Source organism: Epargyreus clarus, unplaced genomic scaffold (genome assembly GCF_041222505.1).
Source record: "Epargyreus clarus isolate Ecla_fem2 unplaced genomic scaffold, WU_Ecla_fem_2.2 ptg000011l, whole genome shotgun sequence".
Classification (NCBI taxonomy): domain Eukaryota; kingdom Metazoa; phylum Arthropoda; class Insecta; order Lepidoptera; family Hesperiidae; genus Epargyreus; species Epargyreus clarus.
In genome coordinates, this window is record NW_027332219.1 from 2,737,945 (window position 1) to 2,758,695 (window position 20,751).

Here is a 20,751-nt window from a genome sequence, read left to right on the forward strand (position 1 = left end):
TTCTACACCGAAGTCATTTTATTCTATTCCTTCACAGATACCGAATAACTTAAGTTGTTTATTTTGGAACGAATAATGGCATTGTTTGTGGACACCTAGTATCTGATCAATATTATGTTGGTAGTGTTTGTCACAGTTTTTCTGTGCGTGACTGTGCGCTTTCGTACTTTTGAGGATTCCGTGGAAGGTGGCCATGATGCTTGATGCCGCCGGACTGTCCGTTTTGCTAAACCAATTGTTTCATTGTAGCTCTTTGTTCCTTGTGTTTGTTTGGGTACATCCTTATAATTAAGGAAGTATGGATTACCTACATATTGAAGGTGGTAGAAGCCTTTGTGGTGCGACTCCGGCGGCACCACCGCCACACCTATTTCTACCTAATAACAGCAGTGTTAGGGGCTGTTGTGTTCCGGTTTGAAGGGTGTGGTAAGGGAGACAGACTTTTCCAAGGCGTTCCAGCTTAGTTCTCAGGGGTAGCAGCGCATCTGTGGCCGACCTCAGGTAGGAATATCTAATCATTTGTGGTTCCAATTTGGAGACTTCATTTTCACATTTTAGCTACCTAATATCAATTTTAAAACGTCAATGTTCTGGTTTGAATGGTAAGGAAAGAATAATAGCTCATATTCCAACGTAATACCTACTTGGGGACAGCAGGGAAGCTAACAGACTATGCAGTTCTGTGTTTCAGAAAGTTGCTACAAAAGAGTCACTGACCTACTATAAAGTAAACTGCATGTTAGTTTTCTCTTTGTTTATTTTAAAAAACGTTACTTCTTAATTTACAAACCACTTTTCACAATAAGCATATACCTTATATCTTTTTCACATTATATCAACAAATGAGAGATAACTTCAAACATATTTTAAAATCCTATTTATCTGTAACTTTGTACATAAAGTTCCTTAGTCAAACTAACGTAAATAGTTATAGTATGCTAGATTCACACCGGGAGAGTTCAGTTGCCTATATTACAGGTTCTCGCCCAGTTTAGGCAACTGAAAATAAATGTTACGTCCAATCTTACTATAATGTTACCCTACACCTAATAACATTGTGAACTAAATTGTGTTATTTTATGAAATAAAGATTTTTATTATTTATTACCTGTTACCCTATGTACCTACATGTTTTTTTTATTTTTTATTTACCCTTTATTGACCATGTTAAAAACAATGTGGTGCAAAAGGCGGACTTAATGCTAAATAGCATTTTCTCCCAGTCAACCTTGGGGATGTGTAGAAAAATTGAAGGCGGTACAACTATACTAAAATAATAATAATAATAAATAGGAAAGAAAATAAAATGATAAAAAGGCGAGAAAGGAGAACATAAAAAAGAAAGGATGAGAGAAAGAGAGAGAAAAAAAGAAATAAGATATAAATAGCTAAAAAGTAAATACATTAAAAATAAATTACTAAATGAAAATGAAGAAAAATGGTGTAGACACCATATCTAATGATGAACTAAATTACAACAGTGAGCAAAGACATTCTTTTTAAAGTGTATTTGGAGCACTTCTTTCTAAGTTCCTCAGGAAGATTCCAAATTCCATTCCAAAGCCGCATGTTTATGGTCGCCCTATCTCCAAGCCGCCCGGGAGTACTCGGGACTAACTGGGAGGCTGATATTGAGATAAGAGGGATGTTTTTCATGCTTCTCAGATGTTTGTCGAGTAGTAATAACCTACCTGTATTGATAGCGAAGATTTAGTTACTCTTCAAAGAACTATTTGGGTAAAGCGCATCTAAGACGCTGTTAGCGGTAACAATTTTAAATATATTTTTTTATAATATAGGAGTAGTAGACGAGCATGCCGTCTACCGGATCGTAAGTAGCTACTGCCACCCATGTAGGTACCTACTTCTGTAAACAACCACAGATATGTAGCTAACCTTAAGGACTGAATTCCTAGGAAAAGTGTCCCTTACCACACTCTTCAAACCAGAACACATTAGCCGCCGGATTCGAACCAGAGAGGATTCTACCACTTTCAAAGTACAAATATTTTACATATAGGTATATTCTGAAAATGGTAGAACTCTTGGTAGGTAGTTGATTCAAGAGGCATGACTACTACACGTATTTCTGCCTTATAACTGCAATATTAAGATTTGCTGTGTCCAGTACACATTTTGATTGAAGGGTGTAATAATGAAATTCATAGAAATAAGGCAATCCATCTTGTTCAGGTACTTTCGACGGTTTGAGTGCGCGCTTGCTATTTCCTTACTGTGTATAAAATAATCAAAATAGATTATTTAAATGATTATTGTTGAATGGGAGAAAATGATTATAGGATGTCGATTGAACGCAAAGTCCTTAAAAGGAAACATTCTTTTTGAGAGACTATTTATTCCTGACTTAGGTGAAAGGCAATTTAGAACCTATCCCACCTTATTTCGACCTCAAGTGGCCAAATATTCGTCCCAGTCAGGCTACGAGAGACATCTTTTGTTAATTTCACTTAAAAACTCATAGTGCTGCCATCTAGTAATAGTGTTATGAACTCAATCATACAATGCTTAGCTTGGTAGAATTCAGTTTAGTTTAAGTAGTGACATCTAGTAGCAAACAATGTCAGTAAAACAGTGTTGCCAAATAAAAAAATGTTTAACTTTAAAATTTTAATGTAAATATTAAAATTTATTTACATATATTTTATTATGAAAAATTATTTCTTTTTGCGTTTTTAGTTAACTCTTATTGCAATTGGGTACTTGACAGTTATAACAATAAAATATGAAATATGTTGGATATGATAGCTTATAAGTAAACATAAATTATGCAGTATTTCGTTTATTTTTTAATATGTTCTAAGTATTTTAATTTTTAAAAAGAAATTTTCGATTTTTATCTGTGGATTTTAAATCCCAAAACGGCGACAGTGCTGCCTCAAATGTCATGTGACGTCACTACATCGAAACCTGTCGATGACATCGAAACCTGAAGTATGTGTAACGTCGAAGTTTATTTCTATATTTTCAATGTGTTGACGTCACGCTACGAAATGACACTTGACCGCCTGTTTTGGCGTAACGTTCCGTTTACCGTAATAAAAATATGTTTTTTATTAATAAATAGCCCTTTTTCGAAAAAATGATCAATGAAAGGCATATATAATACGTATATGAATTCATTAAAACAGTTTCCCAAAAAGTGTCAAGTAGCCAATTTAATTTTCGGGTATTTCCTCTAAAATTACAACATTTTGACATTAAGCTGTAACCAATTTGAGTTAGCATGGCAACACACAGTATCAAAAATCAGACATGGCGCGTGTTACTAAGATTCCGCAAATGTTGAATTTTTTCATTTATATCTCTATAACATTATGTTGTTTTACGAGTTTAGCGAGTGCCAACGTCGACTTAGACGAAGACAACTGGACACAGATCCTCGAAGGGGAATGGATGGTTGAATTGTGAGTATTTGTGTTCTTACTAATACCGGTGAGCTAATGATTTTCAAAACGTGTCAATTTTTCTGCAAAATCGCTATTTTGGGAGCTTAGCACCTCATTAGCACACTTATTGAGGCTTAATAATACGTTTTTTTACGTAATATGTTTAGTGAATGCGTTATTTGAAGTTATTTTATAGTTTTCGTGAGGTGAGCCATAGACTTAGAATTTCATTCTATATCTATGTGTCGAGTCGAGCTTTGTAAGTTCATTAACCACTACAAGGCCGTTAGGGTCGAAAGCGGTGTTCGGGTAACAGTAACTACATTACCATTGTGCACTACGCACCCACTTTTGCACAATACCGCCTACGAAGACGCGAGTCATACGAAAAAGTCACCCATGACTCATATACCTTGGTTTGGTATAGTGCAGCTAGATGCTAAAGAAATTTGATTTGTAAAATTAGGTGACTAATTGCCTTGAAATTAATTTTCAATGCTCTAAGCACTTACGCAATTATGAAATAATGTTATTGTGTTAAGTAATCTTGCATTGATATTTTTCTGTTTTTTTTTTTCTTAAACTCTTAACATTTTTTGTACACTTCATTAACACATAGGCTAAAACTAAAGGTATGTTTTGCTGTTTAGAAATAGCCTATTTTTTTCTATTCTAGAGAACCATGCTCTTTTGTTAACTAGTCTATAAACTGCCTTTGCCTTTGATGAAATTATATCTCCATTTCTGTTCATGTTTTAGCCTGTATTTTTGATGATTTTTTCTGTTCAAGTCTGTTTATATCTGTAGCCTTGCACTTGTTTTATATTCTGATATAAAGCTACATTTTTTATTTATCTTAAAAGTGGCAAAGTGGCTACTGTTATCAACTATATATCAAATTTTGCTATCCCTGAGGAGAAAGTTAGAGAAAGCTAACAGAGGTATTCCAATAAGAGTGTCTCCCTTACCACACCCTTCAAACCAGAACACAGCAGCGCTTAACACTGCTGTTATTAGGCTACTGCGATGTTACATGACACATTTAACGAATAATGCACTAAAAATAGTGTGATACACAACAAAACAAAACAAATAATACATTATTTATGATATTGCTTATCAGGTCCATTAAAGTTTAAACAAACCTGTCACTTGAAGGAGAAAAGATAAAGAATTATTTGTACAAACTCTTTCATTGTTGTTACCATTTGACATAAACTAATTGTTAAAAAATTAAACATAATCAAAACAAAAATGTGGACTTAAGAGTTTAGTACAATTACATTACATACATACATAAATAATGTAATTTTCTTTTTTTTATAATATAGGGGTAGCAGACGAGCATACAGTCCACCTGATGGTAAGTGGCTACTGTCGCCCATGGACATCTGTAATCAACCCCAGATAGGACTAGATATTCCTTCCTGAGGTCAGCCACAGATGCGCCGCTACCCCTGAGGACTAAGTTAGAAAGCCTCGGAAAAGTCTGCCTCCCTTACCACACCCTTCAAACCGGAACACAACAGCGCCTAACACTGCTGTTATTAGGTAGAAATAGGTGTGGCGGTGGTACCGCTGGAGTCGAACAACAAAAGGTTCTACCACCTTCAAATTCATTCATTAAGTATTTAAAGGTGGTAGAACCCTTTGTGGTTCAACTCCAGCGGCACCACTGCCACACCTATGTCTGCCTGATAACAGTAGTGCTAAGCACTGCTACATTCTGGTTTGAAGGATGCGGTATGGGATACATACTTTTCTGAGGCAGTTTCAGCTTAGTCCTCAGGGGTAGCGCATCTGTGGCCAACCTCAGGTAGGGATATCCAATCCTATCTGCTGGTGGGCAGCAGTAGCCACTTACCATCACGTGGACTGCATGCTCACCTGCTACTCCTATATAAAATAAATGTAAGGTTCCCGCTGGGTGAAAATCTTTACATAGCTTACTTTGTGTTTAGTCAAATCCATTCTTAAATAATATTTTCCAATTTGATATTTCATATTAGGAATCACATGGTCAAGTGGTTTGGCAGGCATCATATTACATTTGAGTCTGGAAGGTAATAAATATATCTAACAACATTTGTTTTGAAAACCATAATAGAATCTCACGTAAGATACCCTCACATTGGGGGCAAGGGGTCAAAAATAGTAAAAATCAACCTTAAATAATTAATGAATGGCTACTAATTAAATGTGAATTAAATTTCGATATCTAGCAATAGAATAATATTAGTAAAATAGTACTCAGTAAATATTCATAATTGTACACCAAACAACATTGGTGGAGGACAGGCTGCTTACATGATGTCATTACTCATAATTACCTCTACTTAGATCATCATTATGTAGGCATACATACCACACACCCATTAGAACTTATCATAATGATCATTATACATTAACTTTTAGAAATAATGTATTTTCTTCAAAATATGCCTTTAGTTTGTCATTTATCATTACTTCCCAGAATTTTATTCTTATAAGGGACACTATCCGACGGTGGAATAATACAGGGTTTGTGTTTTTTTTTCCAACTGAACTCGTTCGATTCCCGGCTTGGTAAATAGATTTCAAAAATCTAATGATGTAGTTTTATTTTTTATCAAAATCGGCCTCATAACTCCCTTCAGCATTTCACGCTATATCTTATAGTTTCGAATTCAACCATGAACACCTATTTGAAAAATTCAACCATACAGTTGTGTATAACAAGTGTAATAATGTGCCATTACATCATCATCATCATCATCATCAACCCATTATTGTCCCACTGCCGGGCACGGGTCTCCTCTCATAATGAGAAGGATTAGGCCATAGTCCACCGCGCTGGCCAAGTGCGTATCGGTATCGGTAGACTTCACATACATTTGAGTTTTTTTTATAAATTTCTCAGGTATGTAGGTTTCCTCACGATGTTTTCCTTCACCGTTTAGCAAGTGATAATTAATTTCTAATACGCACATAACTTTGAAAAAATCAGAGGTGCGTGCCTGGGATTTGAACCTCGGACCCCTTGATCGAGAGGCAGAGTTTCTTAACCACTAGGCTATCACTGCTATTACATAGAAGAGTATAAACCCAGGGTTGACAGGCAAAGAATGCCATTAGGCATTAAGTTTACCCCTTACGACTCTTACTTAAGGTGTTTCAAAAAAGTTAAAGAAATAAATAAAAAAAACATATTCTACATTTGCAACAACTTGCTTTTAGTTTAGGATAAAAACTACCCAAATGTACGTAATCGCTTTATTTATTGACTAATAATAAACCAGCGTCATTTCGTTAACCTTATGTATTTAAATAATTATCATAAACAGATTTGGATGTCAACTTAATGTTTACAATAATACCTGTTCTTGTTCAATTGATGTCCGGTTGACGTAGGTATGACGTATAGATGTCTGTTAGAGGGTTCAGGTTCGATTACCTGACCAAGTAGACATTCAAATGATTTCTGGTCAGGAGTATTTTTGGGTGTCCATAACATATAAGACATAGGGTATTAGATTGTTTTATTACTTTTACGAAGATCGATCGATGAATGCAGGCGCGATCGTAGCATGACACAGAGGTCATAAGGAAAATTTGGTTGAATTAGACCACTTATTTCTATCTTGTTTTAAATGTATTTATTGTAAAGTCCGACATATCCTTTCCGCTTACTAAACAAAACTTACCAATTGGGTTCGACGTTTTTTGGGGGATGAACCCTGTGACCCCTTGGGACCGCCCCTGGACGAATGACATTATCATAGATCGCTATCTTTAACAGTAGCCTTTTGAAGTTTAATACACTGCATGAAGTTTAATACAATGCTTCAACCTTTTGAAGTGTATCAAGTGTATCAAGTGAACCATTGTACCGGATTGGGTGTGCGTGTGCGGACACCCTTAGGCCGTTCGTCCACCGCCACCGTCACCAAACCGATACCGAGAACGAGATGACGGCGCTGAAGTAGTTATACATACATTTACTATATGTATAACTACTTCAGCGCCGTCTGTCCACCGCACGTCCGTCACCCAAGATCGGCGTGACCGCTAGATCGATACCGAGGTGTTGACGGGCCGATGTGTCGGCTATATAAAACACATTTGAACTAGTACATATACTGCCGTCACACGCGTGTCAGCTGGAACAAACTAAACCGGCGATATCGGTCGCGGTGGACAAACTATTGCTGTCACGTCATATTAAAATTAGCCCGAAATAATCTCGTTCGTTTACAGCAGTGATAGCCTAGTGGTAAAGAAACTAGGCCTCTCGATCGAGGGGTCCAAGGTTCAAATCCCAAGCACGCACCTCTGATTTTTCGAAGTTATGTGCGTATTAGAAATTAATTATCACTTGCTAAACGGTGAAGGAAAACATCGTGAGGAAACATACATGAGAGATTTATAAAAAAAAATTCAAAGGTATGTGAAGTCTACCAATACGCACTTGGCCAGCGCGATGGACTATGGCCTAATCCTTCTCATTCTGAGAGGAGACCCGTGCCCAGCAGTGGGACAGTAATGGGTTGATGATGATGATGATGAATCTCGTTCTCGGTATCGGTTCGGTGACGGTGGCGGTGGACAAACGCCTTAGACTTAGACTATAATAATTTAATGACGTCAAAAGACCTGACTGTCTTTCGTTCGGGGGTACGAGTGTGAAGAGGAAACCTGTGCCCAGCAGTAGAAATAAATGGGTACTTATTACACACGGTTTTAATTGCTTTTATGTATGTTTTTATTTCCCCATCGTCAGCTACGCGCCATGGTGTCCGGCGTGCAGTGCGCTCGGGCCCGCGTGGCGGGAGCTGTCCAACCGCGCGACCACCAAGAAGATGGCGATGCGGACCGCCGCCGTCGACGTCACCAAGTCCCCTGGACTCAGTGGACGGTTCGTTGTGACAGCGCTGCCTACTATATTCCAGTGAGTATTGTGTTATTTACTTTGGCTATTATTATTGTTGGGCCGAGAATGTAGTTTATTTATTTGAATGTATTTTAAATAAAAATATATAATAGGCGGAGTTATCGGTGGAAGCATTATCTGCTATTTCACCTGATACTAAGTGGATATATGGCAAGTGGACATCTTAATCATGATCATCCTATCATTTATAAAAAACCGATTCGTTACTAACCTGAGGACTATACTGCAGCGCATATCACAACATAAAGACAAATTGTAACAAAAAATATATTTTATATCACGGCGTGCGTAAATTGACGTTTTACGCACGCTTCGCGTGCGCAAAACCCCCATTTCCGACCCCGTAATATAAAATTTTATACAACACGCGGACGAAAAATGTTTTTCTGACTCGTGTGATTGCAGTCCTCGCCTGCGGCTCGGCCTGCAAACTCACACTTGTCAGAAAAAAATTTTTCGTCCTCGTATCGTAATGTACTATTTTTACATACTAAATTTCAAGTAGCTCAACGTTTATGAACATTGGTTTAAATACATAGACATACATACATACATTTGACGTATTTTTAACCGACTTCCCAAAGGAAGAGAGGTTATCTATTTGTCGCGTTTTTTTACATAAAGTCTAGCATGCAGTCCACTTGATACTAAGTAGTCACTACCATCCATAGACATCTGCCATAGACCTGACTAGGATTAGGATTTTTATATCCTGAAGACTTAGGTAACTTACATATATGTGCTAACACTATTGTTATACGGCATTGATATGTGTCGCAGTGGTGCTTTAGGAGTCGAAACACAAGCTTTACCTTAGATTGTTTATTGTTTACATTCATTGGCCAAAAATTTAACAGAAATATTTTGTATGACAATGTTACTATATTCTACTGAGTACCATACCATACATGTGCTACCTTAAAAATGTATGCTAGTGTGCTAGTATAAATCTCCTTGACATAGGCATAATAATACAGAAAGTTTCCAGACATTAGTTGATTGTTATTGAACAAAAAACATCAAGGTTGATACAATTGATTGAAACTGATTGTTATTTGTAAACAGTCATTTAAACACGTGATCGTGAAGACAATTGTACCAAAATGTATAGACATTTCATTGTGTAAGGGATATTTTGAAGGATAACTAAATAATTAATGAATTTACATATATGGCAATATACATAAATACGATGCTATAATATAGTAGTGCTTGATGAAACGACATTTTTTTTTAATCCAAACTAGCATCAGATCCATCTAATGTTAGGCTACGGGCACAGTAGGCAAACAGTTTGCCGCCGACTGAGTTAGCGGCGTATCGATTTAGTACGTCCTTCCATATATTTTAAATGGAGTGTTCACAGTTTGCTAGTTTAGCGCTCACTCTTCGCAGTTTGCAGCGTTACGCGCGCCGACTGTGTCAATCAGCGGCTTACACAGAGCAAAACCGGTTCCAGTCAGCGGCAAAATGGTTTTAGTTCGCCGGCGTAGTGAATACAGTTTGCCGAAAACAGTTCATGCGGACAGTTGGACATAAACAATCGACGCGTGTGGTCGTGTTGTTATTCATCGATTACATACCTACCTAACCTAACTACCCATACCACAAAAAATCTAAGTATGTCCTTTGGAACGGAAAGGTTTATTACCGAGGTACAAAATCGACCATGCATATGGAACATATTGAGTGAAGAATACAGTAATAGAGTATTAAAGCAGAGTGCTTGGAATGAAATCGCTGAAATTCTATACGCTGATTGGCAAAACTTAGAAGAAAGCAATAAAAGAAAAAAGAAGTAAGTTCCATTGTATTTATTATTTTTGCAACATTCCATTTTATAAGCCGCACGCACATAGGTAGCGGATGTCTTGCAAACTCCGTCACACCATTTCGTCCTGTACGTTATAGCTTACAAGTATTTCTCTTGCCAGGGTAATTTTCCTTCGTTAAGAAAATAGTTTTTAAAGTTGTCTCTTGTTGTTTTACCAGAATTTGATACAGTAATTATTCGGCTACTTGCACTTGTAAGAGTCGTTGAGGTACGACGCGAAAGACGTGCATATCGTGATTGTTCTCTTGCTATGACAAAATTATGTAAAATACAAGCAGCTTTTACGATAGCGATAGTTGTATTCACATTAGTAGCAATCGGTGTATGCAGAACTCTCCATTTGTTTGCTAGAATTCCGAATGCACATTCTACACACCTTCTAGCCCGACTATGACGATAATTGTAAATTCGCTCTTCTTTATTTAAACTTTTATTTGGAAAAGGCCTTAAGATATGTTTTTGCAATCCGAATGCTTCATCCCCAAGAAACACGAAAGGTTGGGGTAATCCATTTGAGTTAGGCAATTTAATAGAGTTAGGAATATTTAAGGACCCGCGAGCCAATTTTTTGCCAAAAATACTTTCTCTAAATATATTACTGTCAGCGTTTCGTCCACAAGCACCAACATCAATAGCTATAAAAGAACAGTTTGCATCTGCTACGGCTAACAGAACAATTGAGAAAAACTTCTTATAATTAAAATAGTTAGACCCACTTTTTGGTGGTTTTCGGATACGGATATGCTTGCCATCGATAGATCCTATACAATTTGGATAGTTTGTTTTTTCATAATATCCTCTTGCGATTTTTAGCCATAATTCTTCAGAAGGCTCTGGCATGTTCTGTGGCTGTAAGACATCCCATATAACACAAGCAGTTTCTATTATTATTTTCCGTACCGTCGATTTGCCAACAATAAACTCCTGGGCAATTTTTCCATAACTTAGTCCAGTTGACAGGAATCTGAAAGAATATGAGCTATTGGTTATTTTTGTTTCAGTACAAGACCTACAAAAAAAATGGAAAGGATTACGCGACTATCACTCCAGAGAAAAAAATAAGGATTCCTCACTTAAAAGTGGAAGTGGGGCACCAAAAAAACGCAAGACTCCTTATTTGAATATGTTGCAGTTTTTAAATGTTTCTAGAGCTAACAACCAGACGTCCAGCAATATTATAGCTGAGACATCTAGCGACTCAGAGATTAATGAAAATGATTATATGAGTAGTTCTACTAACTCAGAAGGCAATCGCAGCACACCAAAACCAAAAAAGCTGACTATGTTTCAGGAGGCACTACTTAAATCGATGGATAAAAAAAAAGAAAACGATCCGGATATGAACTTTTTACTAACTATTTTACCGGAAATGAAGACAATGACCCCTACACAAAATTTTGAATTTCGATTTGAAGTGATGAAATTAATCAAAAATATAAAGTATGACGTACACAATAATTATGATCGTGCTCTAATGCAAACTGGGTTTACAAATAGCTATCCATATCAGTACGGCTATATGAGTGGAAGTAATACATCAAATGTTCAGAACAATCCTTCAACCTCAAACAACTTCAACTCTGCTGGCACCAGCACCATTCGAAGTTCTCGAAATAGTCCATCACATAGTTCTACAAGCTCTTCAGCAGAAATAGAAGACATAGAAGCCATATTGCGAGGTGGTTTAGACCACAAAGAGGATGAAGAATGACTTAGTCATACCTACTTAATGCTAGTTCCTATTCCAAATGATTATTTAATAAGACTGATTTTGTGAAGTGATAAATCAATAATAATCAAAACAATAATATTTACTTGTTAGGTATAATATTACAAATTTATACGTTGTTGATTTTTAAATAAAAATAATTAAAATTAACATATTTTCTTACCTCAATGTAATAGTGAGCCGTTCTTCGGGACATATTGTGTCTCTTGTGATATTATTTTTAGCAATATATTGGGTTATAGAGTTCAGCAGTTTATCAAATGTAAGAGAAGTCATATTAAAATAGTCGTAAAACTTTTCCGGATATTTCCTGAGTTCCGGATAAAGAACGTGAAATTGTCCAATACTTAATCTTTTTTGGTTTAATGGATGAACCCAGTGCTTCTTTTTACATTTATCTTCTTCCATCGCTTCTAAAATACCAATTACCTCATAAATATCCATCTTGACAAACACAACCACACCCTTCGTACAACAAAAGTAAACTGAACTCGGTTTAGTCGGCAGTGGCAGCTCAGAACAGTTTGCTTGCGACGCCAGCAAACTGTTCTTAGTTTGCCGCTCACTAGAATTTCGGTTTGCCACAAATTTGCGGCTCGCGCAGTCGGCAGCGAACAGTTTGCCTACTGGGCACGCAGCCTTAAGTGACGATTGCCGCCCAAGGACGTCAGTAATCAACTCAGCACAATTTTATTTTATTTTAAAGTATGTTTTCCATACCCTTCAAACCAGAACACAGCAGCGCTTAATAATGCTGTTATTAGATAGAAATAGATGTGCTTATGGGAGTCTACGTCGAACCATACAGGATTCTGTCACCCGCCCCTTAAAACTTCTCTAAAATAGTTTTAGACAACGAGATATCTGGGCTAGGTAATCATGACCGTAGAGCGGCCGGGTTCCAACAATCTCAGCCCGGAGTTTTTTATATATGCAAGATGTTGAGAAAACACTGATAGCGTGATTCAGAAACGTGTAGCGCCATCTCTTAACGCATTGCGGGAAGTCGCCACAAGTTCTACCATCCGTTCAATAGAATTTGAAGCTCAAAAAGTTTATAATTTTCAGCGTAAAGGACGGCGAGTTTCGTCAATACAAGGGTCCTCGGGACGCGGACTCTATGGAGACGTACGTGGAGCGCGCTAGATGGCGCCAAGCGGAGCCCTTACCCTCATGGAAAGCGCCCCATTCCTTCCAGATGGGCGTCGTGGCGCACTTCTTCAAACTTAGCCAGGCGTTAAGGGTGAGTTGATTATAGTGGTGCTTGGGTTGATCTGGTAGAAGGTCGCGCTCCGATCCGGTAGTAGTTTAAGTAAAATATTGTAACTGACAATTTGTAAGTACCGCCGTTGGCCTATAAATATATTTCATTCCATTTAGAAATATTGGTCGATTAATTTGTTTTTTTTAATTATGGTTCTTTTTGTGCAATATGGGTGAAAAAGGATGGGGCAAACTCGCAAAGATATATAAACATTGAAAGTTTGAAACAACATGATAATTAAGTATTTGATTGTATAAGTTTTGGTTTTTAGCTAAAAATAATTAATTAATTGGCGATTTCAACGTTTTCTGAAAATTGATTCCTTAAAGCGATAAAATTAGGGTTGAATTTTTGTTATACGTGTTCTGTTTATGTCAAAGTCTACGTATGAGGATTCGCCTGCAATAGATACTGTACAAAATATCATGCTTATACTGCTTTAGACCGGTTTAATCTGTGCGTTAGTCTAACACTCGTAATTAATAATCAATCTATCCAATATTTACCTACCTAAGATCGGAATCTGACAATTTCTAGTAAACAAAACTTGTCTAATGTCGAACTTGGGTAACCAAAGCATTGCATAGTTTGATTATTAATAACAAATAAATAATAATAAATTTATTAATCTGTCAATCAATGGCCTACTTAGTCAGTATTAAAGTTGTTATGAGATACCTAAATGTGATAATATATATATTTTAACATTGGATAGATTAATTATTAATAACGGGCAAAAGTAATTTATCAATCTGTCAGTCAATCAGTGAGTGCTACAGTTATGTTATATAGTTTTTATTTTTTATTAAATAGATGTCGTTATATGTTTTCAGAGCGTGCATACAATGCTGATGGACACATACGGGCTGCCGACGTGGGGTTCTTATCTGATATTCGCCATCGCGACCATATTCATTGGTGCCTTCCTTGGATTGGTGAGAATACATTCATTTATACGAATAATTCATCAGAATTCATTCAAATAATACGAGAACTTAAATAGATTTTTACATCATTTTATAGATATATATATTTTTTTATTTTATATTTTTTTTTAATGTATGTGTTTCTCTCCCTCTTCATGTTCATTTTGCTTTTTAACTTATTGTGAGATTTAATAGTGGAAACTGTTTATTCTTCTGTTTGTGTGTCTGAACCATTTAACTATGTTATATAGCATGAATTGTTTGTTTCCCAAATAAATAAATTTATAAGATTGAAGTAGCTAGTGTGTAGTCCACTTGATGGTAAGTGGTTACTTATTCATGGACATCTGTGATCTGTGAATAACTTTGTAAAGAACAGAAGTTCTAACTGAAATCTATTTAAGGTAGTTTGCTAGTCTTGAGGACTAAAATGGTCATCTTGTAACCAGTCAGCCATTATTTAAATATTTACACACTTTCATCGTAATGTTTCTCAGACTAGAAATATGTGTGGTAGTGGTACTTCCACTGTTGAACTATACTAGCTCTACTACCTTTCAAACTGTGTTTGAAATTCTAGATTAGTGTAGATCTTAAAGAAGGGTTCAGATTTCTATTTAGGCTCTAAACAATTTCATAACATCAATGATACAAAAATCTTAATAAACAGCTATAATTTTAAAATACATTACTTTGTCTTTGTTATTTTATTTTTCTTTTTTTTATAATATAAAAGTAGTAAACGAGCATGCAGTCCACCTGATGGTAAGTGGCTACTGCCGCCCATGGACATCTGTAATCAACCCCAGATAGGATTAGATATTCCTACCTGAAGTCACCTGAGGTATAGCGGTGGTGCCGCCGGAGTCGAACCACAAAGGGTTCTACCACCTTCAGATTTATTATATTTAATTTAATTCTATGACCATCCCCCAGATATTAGTATGTGTGATCGATCTGCTCTACCCACCGCGTCGGGCTGAACGTGTGGCTGTCACACGCGCCGAGGCGGAACAGAGATTGAAGCCCGACCGGGACACGAGGCATTCTGATGACGAACAGGTGGGTGACACTATATTATGACACTCACGACACTAATCTAAAAACTAAAAAAAACTAAAACGCTTTCTACACTCACAGCCCCACACTAGGATTCCCTGTATCGTGGGCGCTATGGACACACACAGAGACAAATCCACAAACACCCAGACCCAGAAACAGAAATCTAAATTCATCATTTAGAAATCTGTCTGGCCGGGGATCGAATGGTGACCGCTCCGCCACGCGGGTCGTCTAATCGATGACATCGTGTCACTAAGCAACTGTTGTGACACTGCGTGAGAATTCACGGAGCGTTTTCTCGTTATCTCCATGCGCATGCGTCGAATTACAACACATGGCAAGTTTATGTCCGTGGAAATAAATCGCGCTGCAATATTGAGCAACATATTTCTATCTTTTTCCGCCCTGCCGCCGAGCAGTTACATGTCACTGTAACCACAACATAATATCTGTGCTAGTATTGTAAGGCTTTGAACACACAGGGCGTTTTTTTAACGTGTTCGGGTGCGCATACGGTTAGCCGCTTTTTGCTTTAATAACCATATAAAAATGTGTATTAAACGTAGGTAAAAGATAATTAATATTCTCAAAAAAAAAAATCGTCTTGCGCTCGGAGGCGGCTAAATAAACACTTAGTCAGTTCTCACTCTGAACTTAAATCCTCTCTAAACTGTAACTCTCATTCTAAATCAAATGGATGTTAATATAATATTGTTAGAGGGTTGACATATAAAAATCAAGAATGGGTATAAAAGGCGGTGCGAGCACGCCGGTCAGCCATTATTATTCAAGACTTTGTGCGGAGCGGACCTCTTGTTAATTTTCATTAGAAATCTATTTTTGTGTTAAATCTTTGATTGTTATTGTTTTAATTACATAATTCATATGAAGTATAGTTTAGGTTATTTACCACGTGTATTTTTTTTAATAAAAACCGCTTCTGCTAGCTAATAATATTATAATTGTTTGCAGGAGCTGATAAACGACGATCTGTTGGATGATGCGGACAATCTCAACGATAGCGACGAGGAGAAGAACTCGCCCAGTGATGTGAGTTGATAGCATTTTTTTATTTATTTGAAGGTGGTAGAACCCTTTGTGGTTCGACTCCGGCGGCACCACCGCCACACCTATTTCTGCCTCATAACAGCAGTGTTAGGCGCTGCTGTGTTCCGTTTTGAAGGGTGTGGTAAGGGAGACAGACTTTTCCGAGGCGTTCCAACTTAGTCCTCAGGGGTAGACGCATCTGTGGCCGACCTCAGGTAGGAAGATCTAATCCTATCTGGGGTCGATTACAGATGTCCATGGGCGGCCGTAGCCACTTAGCATCAGGTGGACTGCATGCTCGTCTGCTACTTCTATATTATAAAAAAAAATATATGTTGATATTGATTATGCTGATAATGTTTTGTTGTGAAAAATCATGTGTTCTTATGTACTTGCGAAGGAAGTTATACGGAACCCTATAAGTAAGCCTCCGCCGTCTGTTCGTCTGTTACGATGCTCTATCTCCTGAATCGTAACAGATATACTGGAAAATGTTTACAAAGTGCAATATTAATACTAAAAATAAAAATAACATGAAAATAAACGGGGGAAGCCATTCAAGAAACCGCCATTATTATACGTTTTTCGCTTTATCTATTAAATTGTAGACAGTTCAAATTTTCACAATGCATTCACTTCATGGCTGATATGGTATGTTAAACACAAAAGATATAGTCGTCACAATTTAATAGGCCCATTTTGACACATACCATCGCTAGGCTCTAAGCATGTGACATACAAATCGATAACAAAGAAACCGATTTTTACGACAAATCGATTACAACCATACATCGTATTGTATAAATTACTTAATATTTTGTAAACAGCATATTTATTCTATTATCTATTTATCGTCGTTTTATCATTCAGTAAGAAACAAAGTTTTGATTATTTTACTGTTATTATAATGAAAAAGGGATAAATAATTAGTTATTGCTAATTCTAAGTTTCGATTATTTGAAAGTTAATCGATTATGGTTTTTTCCGAATGCTTTGAAACCGCAAGCTCTAACCGTCACGTGGTCGTAATCTGCCTACTAAAAAGTTAGTGTAAGACATTAATGACATTGGGATGGCATGTGCCAAAATGGGCCTATTAAATTGTGACGACTATAAATGAAAATTTGGTGGTACGGAACCCTACGAGTTCGATTTCGAGTCGCACTTGGTCAATTATTTCTCTCCTTTATATATCTCTCTTTTTATTGTCTACTCTATTATTTACACCAAAGAAATATAACTTCGTACCTGCTTACATAAATATAGTCCGCGTAAAACTGCTAGTCCGGTCTGAATATAGAAACGAATCGCAAATTGTATGACAGCAGCAGGCGTCTGCTCGGAACAACCAGAGCGGACTAGCAGTTTGGCGCGGATTATACGATTCAAACATTTTTCTGCTTTTTAATATTGTGACTCTCTACAATATTGTCAATCTTGTCACTCTATTTTTTATAAGTATACACCAAATAAGCATAAATTTTTATCTTACTCTAGACTTTACTTTACAAATTTTGATAATAATTTATCATAAACACATCCACAGACCTCAGAGGACGATAAGGACAAGAACAAGCCGGCAGAGGGAGCTGGTGACAGCAAGGCCAAGCAGGAGGTCCGCAAGCGCAGGCCTCGCAAGGCCGATTAGGGCCCCCAAACCCCCCGGTATGGTTGCGAACACTGTAGGGCCCCTTATCATAATGGTCATTTGAACTTCGTACTACCCACGGTAATGATTAGGGCTCCTTATCACATAATGGTCATTTGAACTTCGCACTACCCACGGTAATGAGTAGGGCCCCTTATGTGTAAGGCCCTTATATAAGGATTTTGAACTTCGTACTACCCACGATAATGAGTAGGGCCCCTTATGATGTGTGGGCCCTTATATAATGGTCATTTGAACTTCATACTACCCACGGTAATGATGTGTAGGACCCCGCGAACCCATGTGTAGGGCCCCTTATATAATGGTTATTATGTGCAAACTTCTGGCTACCAACGGTAATGGTAAAGGGTTCTATGAGAGTGGTCTTCGTAGGGCCCCTTATCACATGATGGTCATTTGAACTTCATACTACCCACGGTAATGATGTGTAGGACCCCGCGAACCCATGTGTAGGGCCCCTTATATAATGGTCATTCTTTGTGAACTTTTTACTAACCACGGTAATGGTATGGGTTCTATGAGAGTATTCAGTTAATAGTTTATGAAAATCAAGCTTAATTAAAATAATAATTTTTGTTATGAGTTAGCCACTTCATGGTTTTGTGAAATAGTTCAATAAAACTGCCACATTTTGTATTAAAATCTTTTTGGATCTGAGTTCTGACCGATTCTCATTAGTAGTTAAAAAAAATGAAAAAAAAAGCAATCTTTTTTATTTTAACCTTCAGAAAGGGATTGTAAAGTTGGTTATAATGTGCTCTTGAAATAAAATTTAATTAAATATAATTTTAAGTTCTTAAAAATATTTTTTTTTTACTAAAATATATTTATTTCACGTTCTCTTCGATGTAGAAATTTCAAACCATGGTGTCTCATGTAAAACATGGAAATAATTTTCTCTTAAATAATTATTTAAAAAAATAGAAAAATAACAATTTTCATAGTTCGCAATCAATACTGGGGAGAAATATGGTTCAAATAATTCAAAAAGGGGATATAATATTAATTATATTTACCACCCTATTCGAGAACTACCAATATAATATTGTATGCTCTGTCCAGCTCACACATGCGTAATGGAAAGAGACAAAACATACAATGCTATATTATGTATGAATAAGGCTAAGCTTACAAATATCCCCTTTATAAAATAGAGTATTAGATTTTGACATACTTAATAAATAAATAACATAATTAAAATATAGGGAGTGGCATTCGTTTGTGTGCGTATCTCTGTGTATGTAACTGTGTTTGTGTGTGTATCGGCCGTAAACAGTGTTTGAAACATGGCCTATCTATCGGGAGGTGTGAGGTTCGAATCCTAAACACGCACGTTTTTTATGTTGTGTGCGTATTAGAAATTAATTATCACTTACTATAGCAGTGAATGAAAATATCGTGAGGAAACACGCCCGAGAATTCTCAAAAAAAAGTCTCGGAACTTTTATTCGGAAGCCCGTATTCAGCAGTGGGACAAACACACACACACAATTGTGCGCACACGAACGAATGAAACGACCTGTACGTATACATCTGCATCATTCGTAATTTGATAGCGATTTTATAGTTGTTCGAATAAAAACATCTCAACATTGTGTTTCACATATTGTATGTGTTACCGGTAAAGTGGAGGTAGTAATTAAATATACCTCTAATCTAAGAGACATATACAGTATATGTAACGCATCATATCATCCACCCAATTTTCCCTGCCATATATTGGGATTTGACATTTTCTGCCTACTAGAAAATGTGAATTTGCGATCTTTAACCGCCAAAAATTGTAAAGATTGATTATTGGTTTCAGACTCACAACTTTAACATTTTACCGGTAATACATTCATTGAAATAAATCATATTATATTTATATACGTAATCACATTCGTATTATGACGTCATACAAAGATATTGTATGTGTTTATATAATACGATACTTTGAAAACGGAAAATATATTGCTTATATGTATAACTCGATTCAGTAAGGACTTTAATCCAAATTACAGCTTTTCTTGCTCACGTATAGAAGAGGTATTTAGAAGGCAGTAGGACCTTCTGTAGTTCGACTCCAGCGGCACCACCGCCACACCTATTTCTGCCTAATAACAGCAGTGTTAAACGCTGCTGTGTTCTGGTTTGAAACGTGTGGTAAGGGAGACATACTTTTCCGAGGCGTTCCAGCTTTGTCCTCAGGGGTAGCGGGGCATCTGCGGCCAACCTCAGGTAGGAATATCTAATCCTATCTGGGGTTGATTACAGATGTTCATAGGCGGCAGTAGCCCCTTACCATCAGGTGGACTGCGGGCTCGTCTGCTACTCTTATATTGTATAAAATGGTAAATAGAAATATTCATAATTTGGATTAAAATTTTATTAAATCAAGTTATGCAATCAATTTCTCTAATCTAGACACATATAATAACTTTGTATACAAATATATTCCTTTCTCGCTAAATATTATAAACTAAACTATATAATTAAAGATTAACCTAGAAAATGTATTTTATAAATAATAATAAATAATCAAGTTATTTACGTAAACGGTTTTGAGAAGCCGTTTTGCATTTTATCTTTTATGAAAATTGACTTACTAATTAATGGAACTCAGTTTTAAGAAAGAATGTCGGGAATAAATGTGCTATAAAATGGAAAAATGCTTGAAAATACTTGAAATGACAATAGTTGTCATTCTCCCGCGCTGTAAGCCACATAATGACATGGCAACATTAATGAATGTTGTTTCGTTTGGGAAAATTATGCTAAAAATACCGTAAGAGAGATAGAAAAAAATATTAAAGTTGAAATTATTTCTTAACCCAAATTAGGATTTATAATAATAAATTCCAAACATACCTATATGTATAAAGCGTTCCAAATTTTTCCTCA

The 20,751-nt window shown here is 36.5% G+C and overlaps 2 protein-coding genes across 3 annotated transcripts; both read left to right on the top strand.

Moving 5' to 3' along the window:
* Positions 1-3,248: 3,248 nt before the first annotated feature.
* LOC140745826 (thioredoxin-related transmembrane protein 1) lies at positions 3,249-20,058 on the top strand. Of its 2 annotated transcripts, XR_012102701.1 has the most exons (8): positions 3,249-3,425; positions 8,167-8,334; positions 12,969-13,143; positions 13,998-14,099; positions 15,027-15,152; positions 16,125-16,202; positions 17,746-17,918; positions 17,975-20,058. XR_012102701.1 is itself a non-coding variant. In XM_073077745.1 (7 exons), exons 1-7 carry the CDS (start codon positions 3,274-3,276, stop codon positions 17,845-17,847), a joined length of 903 nt encoding a protein of 300 aa, XP_072933846.1. In that variant the 5' UTR covers positions 3,249-3,273; the 3' UTR covers positions 17,848-17,953. The 2 variants fall into 2 exon arrangements, 1 of the variants encoding a protein (XP_072933846.1); XM_073077745.1 differs by lacking the exon at positions 17,975-20,058 and having other exon boundaries at positions 17,746-17,953.
* LOC140745825 (uncharacterized) lies at positions 9,609-12,069 on the top strand. Its single transcript, XM_073077744.1, has 2 exons — positions 9,609-10,134; positions 11,173-12,069. The coding sequence occupies exons 1-2, from the start codon at positions 9,960-9,962 to the stop codon at positions 11,880-11,882; spliced, it is 885 nt and encodes a 294-aa protein (XP_072933845.1). The 5' UTR covers positions 9,609-9,959; the 3' UTR covers positions 11,883-12,069.
* Positions 20,059-20,751: the final 693 nt, after the last annotated feature.